Here is a 17,154-nt window from a genome sequence, read left to right as displayed (position 1 = left end):
AAGTCTTGTAGTCTTCTTGTCTTTTAAATAAATGAAAGAAAGTGAGACATTACCTTTTTTCTTAAGAGATACATAGCCTAAGTACACTACTAAGTAAAAATGTCTTAACATAATAGGACAGATTAAGGAGATTATGGGTTTACGACATAGGTAGGTAAGCTCTAAAAACCCATTCCTAACTTTAAATCACAAAGCTCGCTTAAAAGACTCAGAAGCAACTTTCCCAACAATTCAAATCGCAGTCTACATTTCAGTGGTTAAGTTCTAAGTTAGTCTCAAGTTAGAGCGAGCACATAAACCACGCTTAACTCGGTAGCAACCGATCAGTCAGTGGAGACACGTATTAAACTGCACGCTAGTGTAAAGTGAGTGGCTTTAGGACTTCAGTGGGTGCGGGTTTTTGGCAAGACAGTGTAACTATATGTCACTAGAAAATATACAGTTTCTAGGATAATTATAAACTGTTCGTAGCATTCTGAACGAAGGATAAATTGTATTATTTTATGCTCACATTTTCGCGTTTCCCTAGGTTTATTAACTTACGGATGTTTTTATTTTCCGTTGAAATTTACATCTTAAATTATCTGGCCGAATGTGTACCTAGATATTATTGTCGCTAAAGTAGGTAGGTATTGTTGATAGTTACTAATTGACTCTAAAGGACAATGGGCAGATTGGTATACCCCACCAATAGCAATGTCATATATATCATTGGATAGGCCTTTTTATGTAGAACAACATTTACTATGACAGCTTTGCTGAAATGTTTGTCCGTTCTGAGATATAGATCAAAAACTGTGCAAAAGTTAGAACTAAGTAATCTATTGATAACTCAAGTTTTTAAAGGAAAATCTAAGTACTACCAAGTGTAAGTCTTGTAAGTGCTACCTGCTGTGCCCGTTAGGGTCCATAATTGTTACTATTATGTAGCATTTCAACCTTTTATTGTATCAACTGGATTTTGGGCGTAATGAGAAACCGCACCAATAGCAAAGTCATATATATCGTTGGATAGGTCTTTTTAATTGGAACAATATTTACAATGACAGCTTTGTTCTATTGTTTGTCCGTTATAAAAGGTTGAAATGCTACATACCTAATAGTAACAATTATGGACCCTAACGGGCACAGCAGGTAGCACTTACAAGACTTACACTTGGTAGTACTTAGATTTTCCTTTAAAAACTTAAGTTATCAATAGATTATTTAGTTCTAACTTTTGCACAGTTTTTGATCTATATCTCAGAACGGACAAACATTTCAACAAAGCTGTCATAGTAAATATTGTTCTACATAAAAAGACCTATCCAATGGTATATATGACATTCCTATTGGTGGGGTATACCAGGTCCCATATATTTGTGCCCATTGTCCATTGTAAGATAGATAAAATTTAATAAATAAGGAAAACTTTACAAAAAATACTACCTACGGCAAACTCAAACAAGTGCGTCCACCTGTCCGCATCGTACGCATCGCACATCTTGTTTGAGTTTCTATATAAATAATACTACGATCCGTTGCGTGCGTTGCGTCCGTTGCGTACGATACCGACAAGTGGACGCTTAGCTAAAGCGTCAATGCATTTATTCGAGTCAGATATTTAAAAAATAATAAACAAAATAAGTAAGCAATTTTTCCCGCATTTTGAAACAATATTTCGCTTATTTTCATATATAATAATAGTAGCACAATTGAGTGTCAAGTGATGATCCCGCATCCCGCACGCCATTATACCAACTATTACCACAGCGCCCATTGGTTCATATTGAGTGCTTGCCGAAGACACTCGCAAATGACCAGCTGAATGACAATAATGTGTTTTTGTAGCTTAGGGAGGTAGGTACTTAGGTACTAATTAAAATTAAATTAAATTTCTTTACGATTAACGACGACAAGCAAGCCATATTTTGACAATGAAATCACTATCACTGCCTGGTTATTTTAAGGAGGTTAGGAGATAACATAATTTCTCGCATACACGTAAAATATAGAGCTACTATCAGTGTAAGGGTACTCGAGTTGGCACAATGGCTGTTTTTTTTTTTTGAAAATCGAGAATTCAACTTTTTTAGTCGGTGTGGTACCGGATAAATACATGATCGTTGTTATATGTTTACTACCATTCATTTCCATTTATTGGCCCGGTCAACCTGTCAGCTGAGAAAATTTTGCAGTGTGCTCTAAAGGAAGTAGTAGTTCATACAAGACGCAAGGAAAACCACATGGGAAGCTAGTGTAGAGGTAAACTGCAAAGCAATAGAGTTTCATAGCATGTTGATCAGTATTATGGTCACGTAAGAAACTTGTGCAGCGGCTGAGTGTCTCTTCTCAAGTTGGGACACTTTTAAACAACTTTGGAAGTCATTTGAGTATAGTTCCTGGTCATATTTTCCGCTTTATAAAATATAATATAAATGTAGGGTTGTAAACGCTAGATATTTGCTTAAATATCCAAAAATAGGTATTTATTTATTCAATTCGATATAAAGTCCAAGTCAAAGAGTATTATTGAAGATTATGCTTTACCCTCAGAAACTATTGAACCAATGTGAAAAATTCCTTCACTGCAGAAAAGCTAGACTATCCTAGTAACATACCTAGGCAAAATTTTGTCTGGGTCCGGAAAGATGTTCAGAAAACAGCTAGACCATTTTACCATAGTCTACAGTTGAATAGATAATACATAGTTTCGATAGTCGATTTTCCGCGCACAAAATCAAAAGCTAAAACAAAACAGTGTCTCAAATCAATACAATTTCCATACAGGACACATGGAAATACAAAAATACCAATACAAATATGATTTATATGATCTTCGTGTTGCAAGTGGCGCCAATCGTGACAACTTTATGCCGTTGAAAGTGGCTTTGTTTTGCTGTCGGTACCGGCGGGCGATGTCGCGGGAAACTATGAGTTATGGATGGATGGTAATAAAATACCGAATTGTTAGTATTGGATTGTTTCAAATTGAGTCTTTAGTGGGTTTTTAAGTTGGTGAAATTAATTTGAATAAATGGTAAAGTGCGAATCGGACTTTAGGACGAAGAATCCTATGCAATGGTGTGTCAATAACTTTTTTTCGTTAGCGTTTTTTTTTAGTTTTTTTCGTTAGGTAGTTATGTAAATATTTTTTTATTCCAGTTTTTGTTGTAGTGGCAATAGAAATACATAAACGTATCAACTGTCTTACTATCATGGTTCATGAGGCGATACAGCCCGGTTCAAAACTTTTAGTTACTTACTTAGTTTACCTTTTTCTACTACGATTTAGATTGAGAAGTCACCGTAACACTTGTATAGGTAAGTATAGAACTTTGAATTTTCGTTCAATTAATGATATTTATGAACATGTGTGTCCACTATCTATCTGAGAACTCCCAATTTGACCTAACTATCAGGAAACAGACTCATGCTGGGAATTCCACTTCTTTCGTATGCCCATATTTACTGGTAACATACCTAGTCACTACACAATTTACCAGAACAAAACAAACGTAGAACTAAAACTTAACCCAAAACAATGAACGAGATTAACCTCTCACACGGTACCTAACATAAAGAATAAAACGTGACCCCAAACACATAAACTGGGGTGCAAAGGACCCCCGATTACATCGCGCTCTCGCCGCAAACAGTGTTAATTAACCCTGCAATGAATAGCGGGGTCGTATGGACCCACCACTCATTATTTAAAGCCTTTTCATATGATAGTGCGTTTCGGTGATTTGATTTGGGTAATTAAACCGTATAGGTAAATTACTTTTCACTAAAATGAAAGCAGTTTTAGCATCAAATACTCGATTATTATTATTTTGTATGTCTCTACCAGACCTCGGGACTATAGAGTCCCGGATTTTTGGGAGGCGAACGTGGGGCCGAAGCCAACACGCTGAAGCCCTTTTGAGACAACTTTAATGAAATGGCGACACAAAACCGACGATTATCCCCGTATACACTATAGAAATGTACCCAAGGACAATCCCCGGTTCTGTGCTAAACTATTGCTAACTATGGAGGAAAACTACCTGGGCTATTGTGATGGGATGTTAGTGGACTAGGAATTGGAAGACTATGGGAACTATGGCACCTGCCGATAACAATGTTTGCACACGTAAAAATGGCAGGTGGAGACTCGCCAACTCACTTACTGGGCCCCCGGGAATCAGTCACTGAATAGCAACAAGGGGGCAACAGGTACATGAGCGGCTGAAGGGTGAGGATACCTCGGCGGACTTTAAACGCAGATCACGCGCTCCCTGTGGGTCCAGCATCACCGGCCCACTCGCCACTTACCACGAGGCACCTACCCTCCGAGCGGGCTGCTAACCCTACTCTAGCGACTCCACTCTGACCGGCCGATGAAGGCAAGCCAAGAGGCGGGAGACCTATCCCCCGTCATGCTTCACTCCGGCAAGCCGGAGATGGGGACAGTATACTCTCCCTGGAGCATTCGGATATATAGCCCCGCGGGGTCGCTACTCCCCGTCATCCGCCTCAGATGCCCTGCGGGGCTTATTATTATTATGTCTCTTCCAGACCTCGGGACTATAGAGTCCCGGATTTTTGGGAGGCGAACGTGGGGCCGAAGCCAACACGCTGAAGCCCTTTTGAGACAACTTTAATGAAATGGTGACACAAAACCGACGATTATCCCTGTATACACTATAGAAATGTACCCAAGGACAATCCCCGGTTCTGTGCTAAACTATTGCTAACTATGGATGAAAACTACTTGGGCTATTGTGGTGGGATGCTAATGGACTAGGAATGGGGAAACTACGGGAACTATGGCACCTGCCGATGACAATGTATTAAATACATGTTAAAATGGCAGGTGGAGACTCGCCAACTCACTTACTGGGCCCCCGGGCATCAGTCACTGAAAAGCAACAAGAGGGCAACAGGGACATGAGCGGCTGAGAAGGGTGAGGATACCTCGGCGGACTTTAAACGCAGATCACGCGCTCCCTGTGGGTCCAGCATCACCGGCCCACTCGCCACTTACCACGAGGCACCTACCCTCCGAGCAGGACTAACCTTGCTCTAGCGACTCCACTCTGACCGGCCGATGAAGGCAAGCCAAGAGGCGGAAGACCTATCCCCCGTCATCTTCACTCCGGCAAGCCGGAGATGGGGGACAGTATACTCTCCCTGGAGCACTCGGATATATAGCCCCGCGGGGTCGCTACTCCCCGTCATCCGCCTCAGATGCCCTGCGGGGCTTTATTATTATTATTTTTAATATTTACATTGGGAAGAAAGGGTAACACTTATAGTATGTCTGCGCCTTTCTCCTGACTGGTTTTGGGTTGGGGAGGTATTGTGGAAGGGTTTGTGATGTTGTGGGTGGTTTGAGGAGGGATAGGTTTTTTCAATTAAATAATATGTACATAATAAATAAAATATCGATGGGTTCATTAAAAACTTAATTTACGGATATGGTACAGAAGTAGAATCGGCGGTTACAAATGGGCTAACTGTTGTTGTTGCTGTATGAATGGGCTAACCGCTTGAGCTGCCTGACAATCTGAAAAATGTGATTGTGCATGGTGTCCATAGCTTCTGACGTCAGCTGGGTTATGTCGTAGGGGCTCGAACCATCCGCCACAATCAAGTGGTCATTTCGAGTGAAAGAAAAGCGAAGACATTCCTGAGTCAGGTGTTTCCAGGTCTGAATGCTAATCCCGTCACATGGACACAGATTATCGGGGGTGATGTGGAAGCGGTGAAGATATGATTTGTGGTAGCCGTGGTTGGATAAATATTGCATGATCGCGAAGTTTGGTTTGACTGAAGCTAAATATATTTGGAGCTGCTCATAGCTGGGGATAAGAGTTTTGATGTGAGTTGCTGTGTCATAGAGATCTGCTGCCTGGCGGCAGAGGAGATTATTCTTATATTTAACGTAACTGATTGGGATCGATGCATAGTCACAGGAACGGTGAAGATTGGCAGCAGATTTAGCGGCGGAATCAGCCAGTTCGTTGCCTGGAATCCCGATATGGGATTTAATCACTGACACATGCTGAGCTGGACTCCCATTCGGTGCAAGCGTAAGACACTGCGCCACGCCGTTAATTTTTGTATTTTATGTTTGTCTTTCTACCCACTTCTTGTTTTGTTTTATTTCTTATTGTGTATCTTTATGGTGTCTTGTCGTTTGTCCGAATAAATGTTTTATCTATCTATCTATCTATCTATCTATCTAATCCAACTCGATTATTTGTTATGTAAGTCACTGCAGGCTTAACAGGTGGTCGAAAGTTTTCCCCAAAGTTGCCTAAAATATGTATTTTTAAGCAAAGCCCAAACCCAATCATAGTTTTTAATGCATGATCGTTGTAATTTGCGCTCTTCCATTCATCTTCATACCGATTTATGAGTATATGCCAGTAAAGTCTGCAGTTTGTGGGAACTCTTAATGTGATTGAAAAAAAAAGACTATTAGATTTAAATTCATTTAATTACACTTCAGTAACAACATTTTCTTCTTAGCGTGGACATAATCTTAAGGAAAGTTGAATCTTTAATGAGCACCAAAATTAACTTGACTGTAACCATTCTCTAACAATTTTTTTATCGAATCGGATTCTTCATTCACCTTTGTCCCTAGACCATCAAGAGAATTATCAACATCACTTTTGAACTTTTTAGCATCATTTTCTAAGTTTTTATAATTATTCTGTAAATTTTTCTTTTGGTTTTCGATAAAATTTTGCGAGTTCTGTTTCGCATCTGCTACAGAAGATTTTGCTTTTTGCCTTCCTGCATTGAAGTTGTCGTTGACCTTATCGTATGCTGCGTCTACTCCATTTACGAAGTCAGTTCGGGCTCCTGCACCCATATCGGTCATAGAAGCTCGAACATCAAGCAGACCCACACCATCTTCTTCATCGTCCATCTTATTTATATTAATATGATTCGAACCTTGGTTATTCCTGGTCATATTGTGACGAATCCTATAAATCGCATCATGTAAGGTTACTAACGTTTTTTGGATCCCAGAACTATTCGTGTTATTCTTAAAGAAGTGTTTTTTCAGTCTGTCAGTTAAAACTGTGGTATCACCTTCGAGTTTCTTGAACGGCGGGTATGTTACGTTCTCGTTTGGTTTGCTACTGTCGCCAAATAAGAATCCTTTTACTCTGTAAATACGACCTGTCATTCTATCGTACAATCTTCCTATGACTCCTCTTTGTCCTTGTTCTTGATCTCCGTCAAACATAAACAGCACAGATCTCACTTCTTCTCTAACTGCGTGTGAAACATCGTGTATTTTCATAGATATTGTTCCAACTATACCTGGTTTTGTCACAGTTCTGCCTTCTGCAGTCGTTTCTGTACCTCCGAAGACGAAGTTCTTGCCACTGCGCACAACACCACCAATGCCATGTGTAATAGAACTTGTGGTGTCTTTCACTGTTCCGAGCAGACCGTCGATGAGACCACCATTGGAACTTGCTATTAACATTAACGACACTGCTAACACGAGATGTAACTTCATTTTGAACTTAAAACTGACCAATTACGAATGATTTATGATTTAAATTAGTGTGTCTTACACAGTCGTGATTGTTATTAACTGTCCAAAGTAATGCATCGTGCTGAACTATTTAATCGTGGTATTATCTGCTAGCGTGACCTCATGTATGACTGTATCTATCTTGTTATTGAGTTATCCAATGTCTTTGCTTGTTTTTGTTTATATTCTTGATACAGGTTTAAGTGCCAATTTAATCTGGTTAAATAATTTATAGGTAGTGCATTTTTTTCACCATGTATGATGTACCTACTTACACTGAATATAAATCGTCCTGTTTTTTTTTATAAATCGACCATAAATTCACATCTCTCTGTCCGTACCCTATGTCTTACAGCGCGCGCACACTACAGTGATTTAGTCGGCCGATAGTTGATTTGGGCTTATAAATCAGTATGAAAATGAATGGAAGTACACACGTAACAACGATTAGATATTTGCTAGGTATCAGACTTCAGTGTTGTTTTATTTATTTATTTATTTATTTATTGCAAAAATGTATACAGTTACAGAAATACATCCTTATCCTAGGTATACATTACCCTGTTAGGGCGCAGCAAATTAACTTAAAACTATCTCAACACAACATATATATACTGTTTAATTCTTCTTACATCTAAAAGGACAATAATTATAGTTATTTATTTACATTACAATTGTGACTTAATAATTAAATACATACATAAATATGTATATATATATATTACATTTGTGTATAATAAGTTAACATTGTTATTAATTTCTTAATTATTATATCGACTATTTATCGTTTTCAATGTCTCATACAAATATTTTTTTGACAAGAGGCATAGTAGAGGGTTAGTGAACTTCACTAAAACAATCCATAATTAAGTTAACAATTCCTACTCCCCAACATACAGACAAATTAGCTCAAATATTTATAATAAACAATTCTTAATAATACAGCAATAAACACGATAATATTGTAATGAACATTGAACTTGTGATTAATTAGAATTTAACCCAATTAGTTAGATCATTCGGGTTGAGACAGAGATGCTCATTAAGTTCTGTCAAGTGTGTATTTTAGTACGCAAAGGGTTCCATACCCATTTTGTAGGCTTGACTTAAAATGTTGAACCTGAATTTATTACCGAAACAGCTTGCGCTATCGGCGTCACCCGTGTCTAGTGGAAACTACTTCTTGCACCCGGATAAAATAATCTAAAGCCTGCTTCGAAAAATAGACTACATCTTCCTCTTCCGCCTGTCCTGTTCCCAATTTTATTTGGAGTCGTCGCAATATGTCAAAAATAGACTATGTAACACTGAAATATTTTTTCAATTAAACGAAATTTTTATGTTGGTCTATTTGTTTGCCTCTCTAAGGATACACACTGACCTAGTCTTTTAAACCTTTGAATATATAAGGAACCCTAATGCTCGAGCTAACTAAACATGATTCACAATGAATGTATTTCTATGTATTAATTATTTTCGACCTACATTCCACAGCAGTCAGGTTAGTGATAAATAAATAATAACGATAAGCAAAGTACCCTTCAGAGAATTTTATAGGCACCTATCGAAAAATAAGATAATTATGTTAAGAAGGCTCCCAACTTCCCAAAAAGGAGGTTCTCAATTCATTAGATATAATATGATTTCTTTCGTATGTTTGTTATGACATTTTGAAAAACCATTTAACATTGGGTTATGTCCCATATTTTTTGAAAACCAACACTTGGTTAATAAATGATTCTATTCCATTCCGTAGTGAAGGCGGCAATTGTAGCTGCAATTGTCATTGCATTTTCTTTAGAACTTACATATACTACACGATAAATTCTACATGCATGATCCCTTTCTTTAAACAGTTCTATTGTTATCCTCCATTTCCAATCTTAGATATTTCTCTTGCAGTCTAGATGGAAATCGTACACAAAGTCTAGCTGGGTGTATCTTTATTTCATTTCCGTATAGTCGCGATCAGACAGACAGACGGTTGAGAAACACTGCGGGACAAGATTTACGGGCCACGGCGCTTTGTAGCGTTAGCGTAGAAAGGAGATAGATCTGTTTATTTTGGGTTATTTTTTTGGGTTTTTGTTTAACCGTAAGCTGTAACGTTAAACTTTTTTATTAATATTGATTGTTGGTGTACATTAATAACGTCTAGCTGTAATATGTGTATCTGCGATTTTAACCTCCATACCGAAAGGACTAGAGACTTTATGACAGTCAAAATATATAAGCAAGACACTACAGCTCATGTAAAATATAGAAAAGTTTTGTATCTCTTCATTTTCAACTTTCATTTTATTTTCCGACATGTTCTTTTCAATATTTTTTACTTCATTTGTTGTGAGGTAACTTTATCAATGTAAAAAATCTTCATCATTATAACTGAATTGATTACCAACTATTTTGCTGTCGCTACGATTTAATTTAATTTGTGAGCGCGAGCTTCGGCGGTTTATCTCCGCCAGAGGGCGCTTATGTCCGATACCCGTTGGATACTCAGTACAATCGTACTTATAATTATTTGTGTAAGTGTGTGTATCACTGTTTTTTGTCTATTGGGTAATTAAAACATCTCTTAATTTGCTGTCTATGTAATTATTAAACGTGTTATATGAAATGTAGTGTTAAGCAATCTTAGGTTTGCTAACGAAAGAAAAATACGAGAATGTACATATTCTTGTATTTTACCATTAGGTTTTAATATTGTATATTCTATTAAAATTCAAGGTTCTTATTCTTCACCCATCTTTATAGAAAAGGATTTTTACTAACAAATAAAACAAGTAAAGTTAAATTAAAAACAAAAATTTATTAAGAGTTCATTTTTTGGTAAATGCAAAGAAAGATTATTACCGAGGGATAAAACAACCAAAATAATATAAACTATTACACATTTGTATGGCATCTAAACGATTTTAGTTCATAATTAACTAGAAGTAGAAGCTTTATTCTTAGTAACTAAAATGTAAAAATAAATAATTAAAAATAATTACAAAATGTAACAATGCTTATGCGTTATTAGTGGACTTGGCATTTTTTCACAGAAATAAAATTTCAAGGGCGTCTATATTTTTTATAAATTTTATATTTTTCTCTTTATAATTTACATAATTACTATGACTTATACTCATATACTTTACGCTTTTTACTCTTATATTTTTTTTGTTTCCAATTCTACATGATCTTCTCATTCTTTCCCATTCTTCTCCATAGGAAGCTACTTTTAGAATGGGCAACTAGATTTAAACTTGTTTATATTTTTTAACCTCCATAAGTGCTTGTAAAAGGCCTAAATGAAATAAAATGATTTGACTTTGACACATTTACAATCTATATTTCAATAACCGATTATCTATATTTATTTTTTCTTACGATTATTAAGTACACTTCAATTCTAATCAAATACACTTTTAGCCAAAAAATACAACACACTTTATTTCTAAGTTATTCTGTGAAAAAATGTCGCTTTGTAAAAAAGTAATATCATCTAAAATATTTACATTAATATATTTAATTAGTAACTGGCAGTTTCAGAAGGCACATGATAATATATTTTTTTAGGAATTTATTTATTATTTAAAAAACGTAGCACAATTTAGCTAATACGATATGCATAGATAAGGCACTCTATGTAATGACTACAAAATGTAATAAAATTGTGTACTTATATTAATTTCTAAATCTTAGATGCAAAGCGATTAGAAAAACTATTTTCCCAATTATAATAGTAGTAGGTAATTACAATAGTATTTATATTTTTTATTGCTATTAATGAGAAGTTGTCTATTTTTTTGCCACCCAGTTTAGCACATTGAGATCTACCCCGGCTAGGTAGCAAAAGCCTTTTCTGAGATGATGCCTCCTAAAGTATTATAAATTTAATTTATTCAAGCGCCCTTATTAGTAACATTATAGACCATTAGCTCATTCGAAATACAGATCAAAGCTATATCGAATAGACCATTCACACTATTTGCAATATAGTGGTATTTTTGCCTATCCGATACATCTCTATCAACAATTATGTTATCTACCTCATTTAGTTAATACCTAATTATTAACTTAGATCACAATTTCAACAACTCACATACTTACAAACACACTTTTTACATTTATCACACGACAAGATTTAATCTTTCATTCATTTTACATTTTAACACTTAGTTCATGAATTATAAATTATAATTATCATAACAATTACTTATAATTTATAAATCATGACTCACTTATAACTCCGTTCTCCTTTTTTCATTTATTTTCTAATTAATATGGCGTCCGACATTAAATTGTTTATCGTGACTAGTATTATTACATAAAGAATAGGTGTTAATCGTAATTATTATAAACGACGAACTTTACATTTTCTTTGTAAAAAAAGACATGAAAAGTTGGCTGGAAAATTCGTTTTGTCATGAGGTAAAACTATTGCATTATTAAAATATGGATTACTATTGTTCTACAATCAAATCGGACCTTTCTAAAAGACTGTTATATTTATACTTATAAATTATAAGTAACTCATAATTATAACTTATAAGTATAAAAATGACAGCTGATAAAATTTTATTAATTATAAATAAATTAATGGAACATTCCATTAATTCTGACGTCATATTGACTTAGTGATGTCAGTACCTATCGAAGCTGGTGGAGTCGCGACTTGTGACGTCACTGGCGGCATCGGTGGCCGAGCTGTCGGACGAGTCGGCCGCATCGCTCGTGCCGCCCGTGTCGGACGTCACGCCGAGGTCGGTGGTCGGATATCAAAGATGTTCGTCGCGGCCGTTCAGGGGTTGTCGCTCAGCGTGGTCAGAGGGACGGTTGCGCTTGAAGAATCCGCACTGGAAGAGATACGAAAAATGGTTTAATTTTAATGAATAGTGTAGAATGGTTGTTAAGGATAGGTACAATTACTCGACCTACATTTTAGCTTATTTATTCATTAAATTCAGGTATAGGGAGGGCATATGGGAGTTACAAGTAGGGAGTATACAACGAGAATATATAGGCAGTCCACTGGGGAGCAAGTTTATAGGAAGAGTACATGTAGGGGTAGTATATAAGAGTTTTTATAGGGTGAGTACATTTGGAACCTAGTATGTAGGGCTAGTACATAAGGGAGTATAGGGGAATGCAGATCCTTCTTTTTGGGAGGTCCGTTAAAAACTTTCTAACACTAACAAAAAATAACTCACTTTATACAGAGCGAATATCAGCAGCAGCAGTAGCAGCGCTCCGATGATAGCTGCGAGCACCACCACCCACAGCGGGATCCCCCCCCCGCCCAGCGCCTCCAGCTGCGGCGACACGTGCGTCTGCGCCTCCGCCGTCGCCCACGCGCCGCCGCCGCGCCCCACTAGCGGGAGGCGAGATACGCGCGCCGCGGCGAGGGAGGAGAGGATTACCTCGCGCTCTTTGGAGATCTGTGGAAGGTTGAGGTGGATTAGTCCCTGGATGAGGTGAGTGTTGCTGGTGAATATAAGGATTGCAATTAAGTTGAGAGAAGGCATCATGGATTTATGACAACATATTTTGTTTGTTTTCTCTTTATTTAATACTGGGGAAATTTTACACAAATGTGTATGTCAGTCCCATTATACCATCTAACGAGATTTTTTAAGTAAAGGGTAACCTAGAAAACATAAATACTTATTACGCAGATTTTGAATTAGGATCAGAAAGTATACGATGACAACATTTCTAATATATTAATTGAAATATTAACCCCCTTACTTATAAAAATCTCTAATCACTCTCTAAGCAACATTTTAACTAATCACTACTTAAAGTCTTAAGTAGTGATTAAATGTTAGTTAAGACATGCTTAAGCAACGTTTGTAAGAAGAATTTTCTTAAACAGCCCTAAAGTATTACTTATTATGTAATTCACGTTTATAAGTAAGGCTGTAACTCTTCAAAGTAATCAAGCATACAATTTAAAATCTCCATAAAATATGAATAATAATTGCCAAATGCCTAGATTACTCTTATCAATAAAATACAAATATCTTGAACAGCCATATCATTCTTATGACATCAAGCTACTTATCTAGGCCAACAAGAAAACAATATCAACCCTTACCTCAGTAAGTACAGATGCGTTGATCCTCGATCTGAAAGCGAACCAGGCCTCTTGTCCCTTCACCATGCGACCGGTAGTACACCTCAGGACCTCACACTTGTACTTCTCTTGGCATTTCTCTAGAATCTTCTTCAACTCAGGATCCACCTGGAAAGAAGACATTTTCATCAATATCTCCCTTTGGAATATTATTTACTTCTATTCTGTAAATCTTTTAAAGTTTGTTTTATTTTATTCTAGTTAGATATTTGGATCTTACTTCATTCTGTCGACGTCTCCTGGTATTCTCCCGACGTTCAGTAGCCGAGCCGTAACCGCTGCCCGAATGGCTGCTGTATGAGGTACGACCACCTAAAACATAATAAAAATAGGAGATATAGGAACGTTTGGAATCTGAAGATAACCGACGCAAATGATGATGAGCAGCTGAAATTATATAATCCGAAAAGAACTGACCTGATGATGACGATGAAGAATAAGAGTATCCACTGCCACCTGTTTGATAGGAACCGCCTCCCGATTGGTAAGTTCTGCCTTCAGACTGGTAACTGCCACCACCAGATTGGTAGGCTCCACCTCCAGCTTGGTAAGCTCTACCTCCGGCTTGGTAGGCTCCGCCTCCTGCCTGATAAGTCCCGCCCCCAGATTGATAACTGCCACCATGGACAGCACCAGTCGAAGATCCACTTTGACGGCTTCCAGCGCCAGTCACATCAGCGATGCCATATTTGAACTCGTTATCAGGATTGTACGCGGCATAAGCACCAAAACCTTCAAGATTATCTTCATCTTCATCTCCTACCACAGTGACACTTGAAGAACCTCTGAAGGTGGACGATCCAGCCTTCGAGACATCAGGGTTAACAGTTTCAGTGGTTGCCCATGAACCGTGGACAAACTGGCCATTATCTTGGGAGAATCCTCTAGACCCTTGACCTTGTACAGCAGAACCTTGGGTGTAGACAGCAGACCCTTGGTTGTGGGAACCTGATCCTTGGCTGTAGCCGCCTGATCCTTGGCTGTAGATTCCACCTTGGGAGTAACCACCAGACCCTTGTGAACTGGTTTGCCAAGAACCTTGAGAGTGGCCTTGAGAAGATGCTTGGTTAACACCGCCTTGGTTAGCATATCTGTAAAAACGAGATTTAACATTTAAGAATTATTTATACAAAACAACATTCAGATAGAACTAAATAGGCCACAGTCTTTGTACATTAAAGAAAAATTTAATTAAAGGATCACATTATCTGGAGGTTTAAAATATAACAAAAACTTACACATTGAAAGCGCTGCCAATCTCTCCATCATGTCCAAGGTTTCCATATTCAGTACTGGTCTCCACTTCAGATATGATATTATGATTAGAATCATATATAACCGTCTTGTTCCTATATTTGACAAGCTGGCCTTGTCCAAAAGAGCCCAGATCTAAGGTTCCTTGATTACCAGCAGCGATGGCAGCGATTAACTTCTTCTTGATTTCTTCTTTCTGTGCCTCAGTTAGATCATTGCCGTCAGTCCATGTCGTGTTAAAAATGAACCCTTGGCTGCCGTAACCGCCTTGGCCAGTCTGGTAGACTCCCTGGTTGTTGTAACCACCTTGATTGCCTTGATGGACTCCTTGGCCAGTTTGATATACCCCTTGGGTGTTGTAACCTCCTTGGCTGTTATAACCTCCTTGGGTATTGTAACCACCTTGGCTTCCGCTGAAGTGTCCTTGACCTTGGCTACCAGTTTGAACACTGCCACCCTGGTTACTTGAGAAGTTACGGCCTCCTTGGCTAGTGAAACTTGTGCTGCCGCTTGACTGGAAGGTGGAACTGCCTCCAGACGTGGCGTAACCTTGTCCAGTTCCGTAGCCAGATCCTTGAATGTTCACGCCGGATTGACTGCTTCCTTGAGTGCTGACTTGGCCGCTGGATGACCCATCCCAGTAAACTGCAAAGAAATAAAGAAGTAATTGATCAAAATATTCAATACTTAATTTCAGAAGTTGTCAACACACACTGTTTTATATTGATGATATTAGTAATCAGTACTTACCTTGTCCGTAATATCCACCACCGCCAGACGTTTGTGAAGCACTGTAGAATTCAGTGCTCATCATAGCTGGAAATACAATACCATTTTAGTAAACTGGTTCACAAATGTAGCCATACATAAAGTCTAGAATTGCAGAAATGACCATGTTCTCAGCTCGTAAAGTTGTATCCATCCTTTACATAGCTACGTACGTTGACGATGCTACATTTGGTTAATCATTACAATTCGTTTCTTGCTCTTAACCCGTGTCTATGCTATATCTCAAGTTGAAAGTACATATGTTCTAATCAAGACTACAAAAGATATAACAATATTATCCATATTACCTTCCCTTTCCTTGCCCAATAAGAAGGCATAAGGGTTCTGCACGAAGAGGTTGTCGATATTGACGTGCCGCGCGACGTCGCACTTGACGTCGCCGAGCCACTGCGGCTGCACCAACATGTACATCAGGTTCTCGCCTGGAATGGGGAGAAAATAAGCATTTAGAATTGAGTAAGGCTTTCGACTTGGTAAGTATAGAACATGATAAAAATAAATCTTTGAGTGGTTGTAATCTAAAGGGAGGAAAATGAGTATATAGCAGAAAAGAGCCCTCGATGTGATAAAATGTTGTTTTGGAGAATTATTTAATAAAGGAATGCAGAAATTCATTTTGTCTAATAGCACAAGCAAGGTATCCTTGATCACAATCATCTAGTCGTTACTTGGTATGTTATTCTTACCTTCAAGAGTCTGGTAAGGCCACATGAAGTATATCTCAGTCTCCTCCACAGTGAAAGGTCCTTCGTTCTTGATGTTGTACTTATGAATGAGCTGCGGCCCAAGCTTGGTGTCGTCTTTAATGTTTTCTGTTTCATATAGTGATGCGTTGTAGTGCAGCTCTGGGGGGTCTGACGTTCTGTCGATAAGAAATAAATGATATAGGAAGTTTATATGCATTTCTTAGTTGATAAATGAGTAAGGTGAAAGCAACTTAATTTTTTCAAGGGGCAGTTAAATTCCCAAGAGACTTTCTCGACAAAATTTCATATTAATGGCATATTACATACCCAATGAAATAAACTGGATGCATTCTATCTTAAACTGAATTAAATCACACTTAAAAACACTAACTAGAGGTATAATCTTTTTAGCTTCCTTTATAAACTTACCCAATAACAGAGAGCTGAGCTCTGATGACGACACCGATGTTCATGTGCATGGAGTTGTCGTACATGGTGCCTTGCTCCACGTTGGTGGAGTTGGCCACCATGTCGAAGCTCAGGGACGTCACGCGGGCGTCCACTTCTAGGATTAGGCGGAAGTTTACCTGAAGAAATGATATTCGTTTTCAGAGGTACATACAGATTAGGTACATTTGGAGGTATTTTCAGAACAGTTACAATCAGCAATATGGATGTTAGCGAATGGGGCGTACAACAGAAAGATAAGCTGTCGCCGCTTGGTAAGTCTCATTTTTGTTTCAATTCAATGTATCTTAGTTAATATGGAAGCCCGT

The 17,154-nt window shown here is 37.8% G+C and overlaps 2 protein-coding genes across 5 annotated transcripts in view; both read right to left on the bottom strand.

The window, feature by feature from the left end:
* Nucleotides 1–6,447: 6,447 nt before the first annotated feature.
* LOC124631206 lies at nt 6,448–7,618 on the bottom strand. Its single transcript, XM_047165450.1, has one exon. It carries the CDS (start codon nt 7,505–7,507, stop codon nt 6,530–6,532), a length of 978 nt encoding a protein of 325 aa, XP_047021406.1. The 5' UTR covers nt 7,508–7,618; the 3' UTR covers nt 6,448–6,529.
* A 2,699-nt stretch (nt 7,619–10,317) lies between these two features.
* LOC124631002 (integrin alpha-PS2) overlaps nt 10,318–17,154 on the bottom strand; it is a 104,759-nt gene continuing 97,922 nt past the window's right edge. For all 4 annotated transcript variants that reach the window (XM_047165075.1, XM_047165077.1, XM_047165076.1 and 1 more), the window contains 10 exons: nt 16,808–16,965; nt 16,379–16,554; nt 15,980–16,114; nt 15,654–15,719; nt 14,888–15,548; nt 14,067–14,740; nt 13,870–13,961; nt 13,611–13,757; nt 12,724–12,951; nt 10,318–12,369 (listed from right to left, as the gene is read on the bottom strand). In XM_047165075.1, coding sequence (XP_047021031.1) covers nt 12,292–12,369; nt 12,724–12,951; nt 13,611–13,757; nt 13,870–13,961; nt 14,067–14,740; nt 14,888–15,548; nt 15,654–15,719; nt 15,980–16,114; nt 16,379–16,554; nt 16,808–16,965 — 2,415 coding nt within the window. In that variant the 3' untranslated portion in view covers nt 10,318–12,291. The remainder of the gene's footprint in view (nt 12,370–12,723; nt 12,952–13,610; nt 13,758–13,869; nt 13,962–14,066; nt 14,741–14,887; nt 15,549–15,653; nt 15,720–15,979; nt 16,115–16,378; nt 16,555–16,807; nt 16,966–17,154) is intronic.

This window comes from Helicoverpa zea, chromosome 6, assembly GCF_022581195.2.
Source record: "Helicoverpa zea isolate HzStark_Cry1AcR chromosome 6, ilHelZeax1.1, whole genome shotgun sequence".
Lineage (NCBI taxonomy): Eukaryota > Metazoa > Arthropoda > Insecta > Lepidoptera > Noctuidae > Helicoverpa > Helicoverpa zea.
The sequence above is the reverse complement of the archived record's forward strand: the minus strand, read 5'-3'. Positions and strand labels throughout refer to the sequence as shown.

Excerpts from the sequence above, each read along its gene's own strand:
- LOC124631206 (XM_047165450.1), bottom strand. The coding sequence starts at position 7,507 with ATGAAGTTACATCTCGTGTTAGCAGTGTCGTTAATGTTAATAGCAAGT.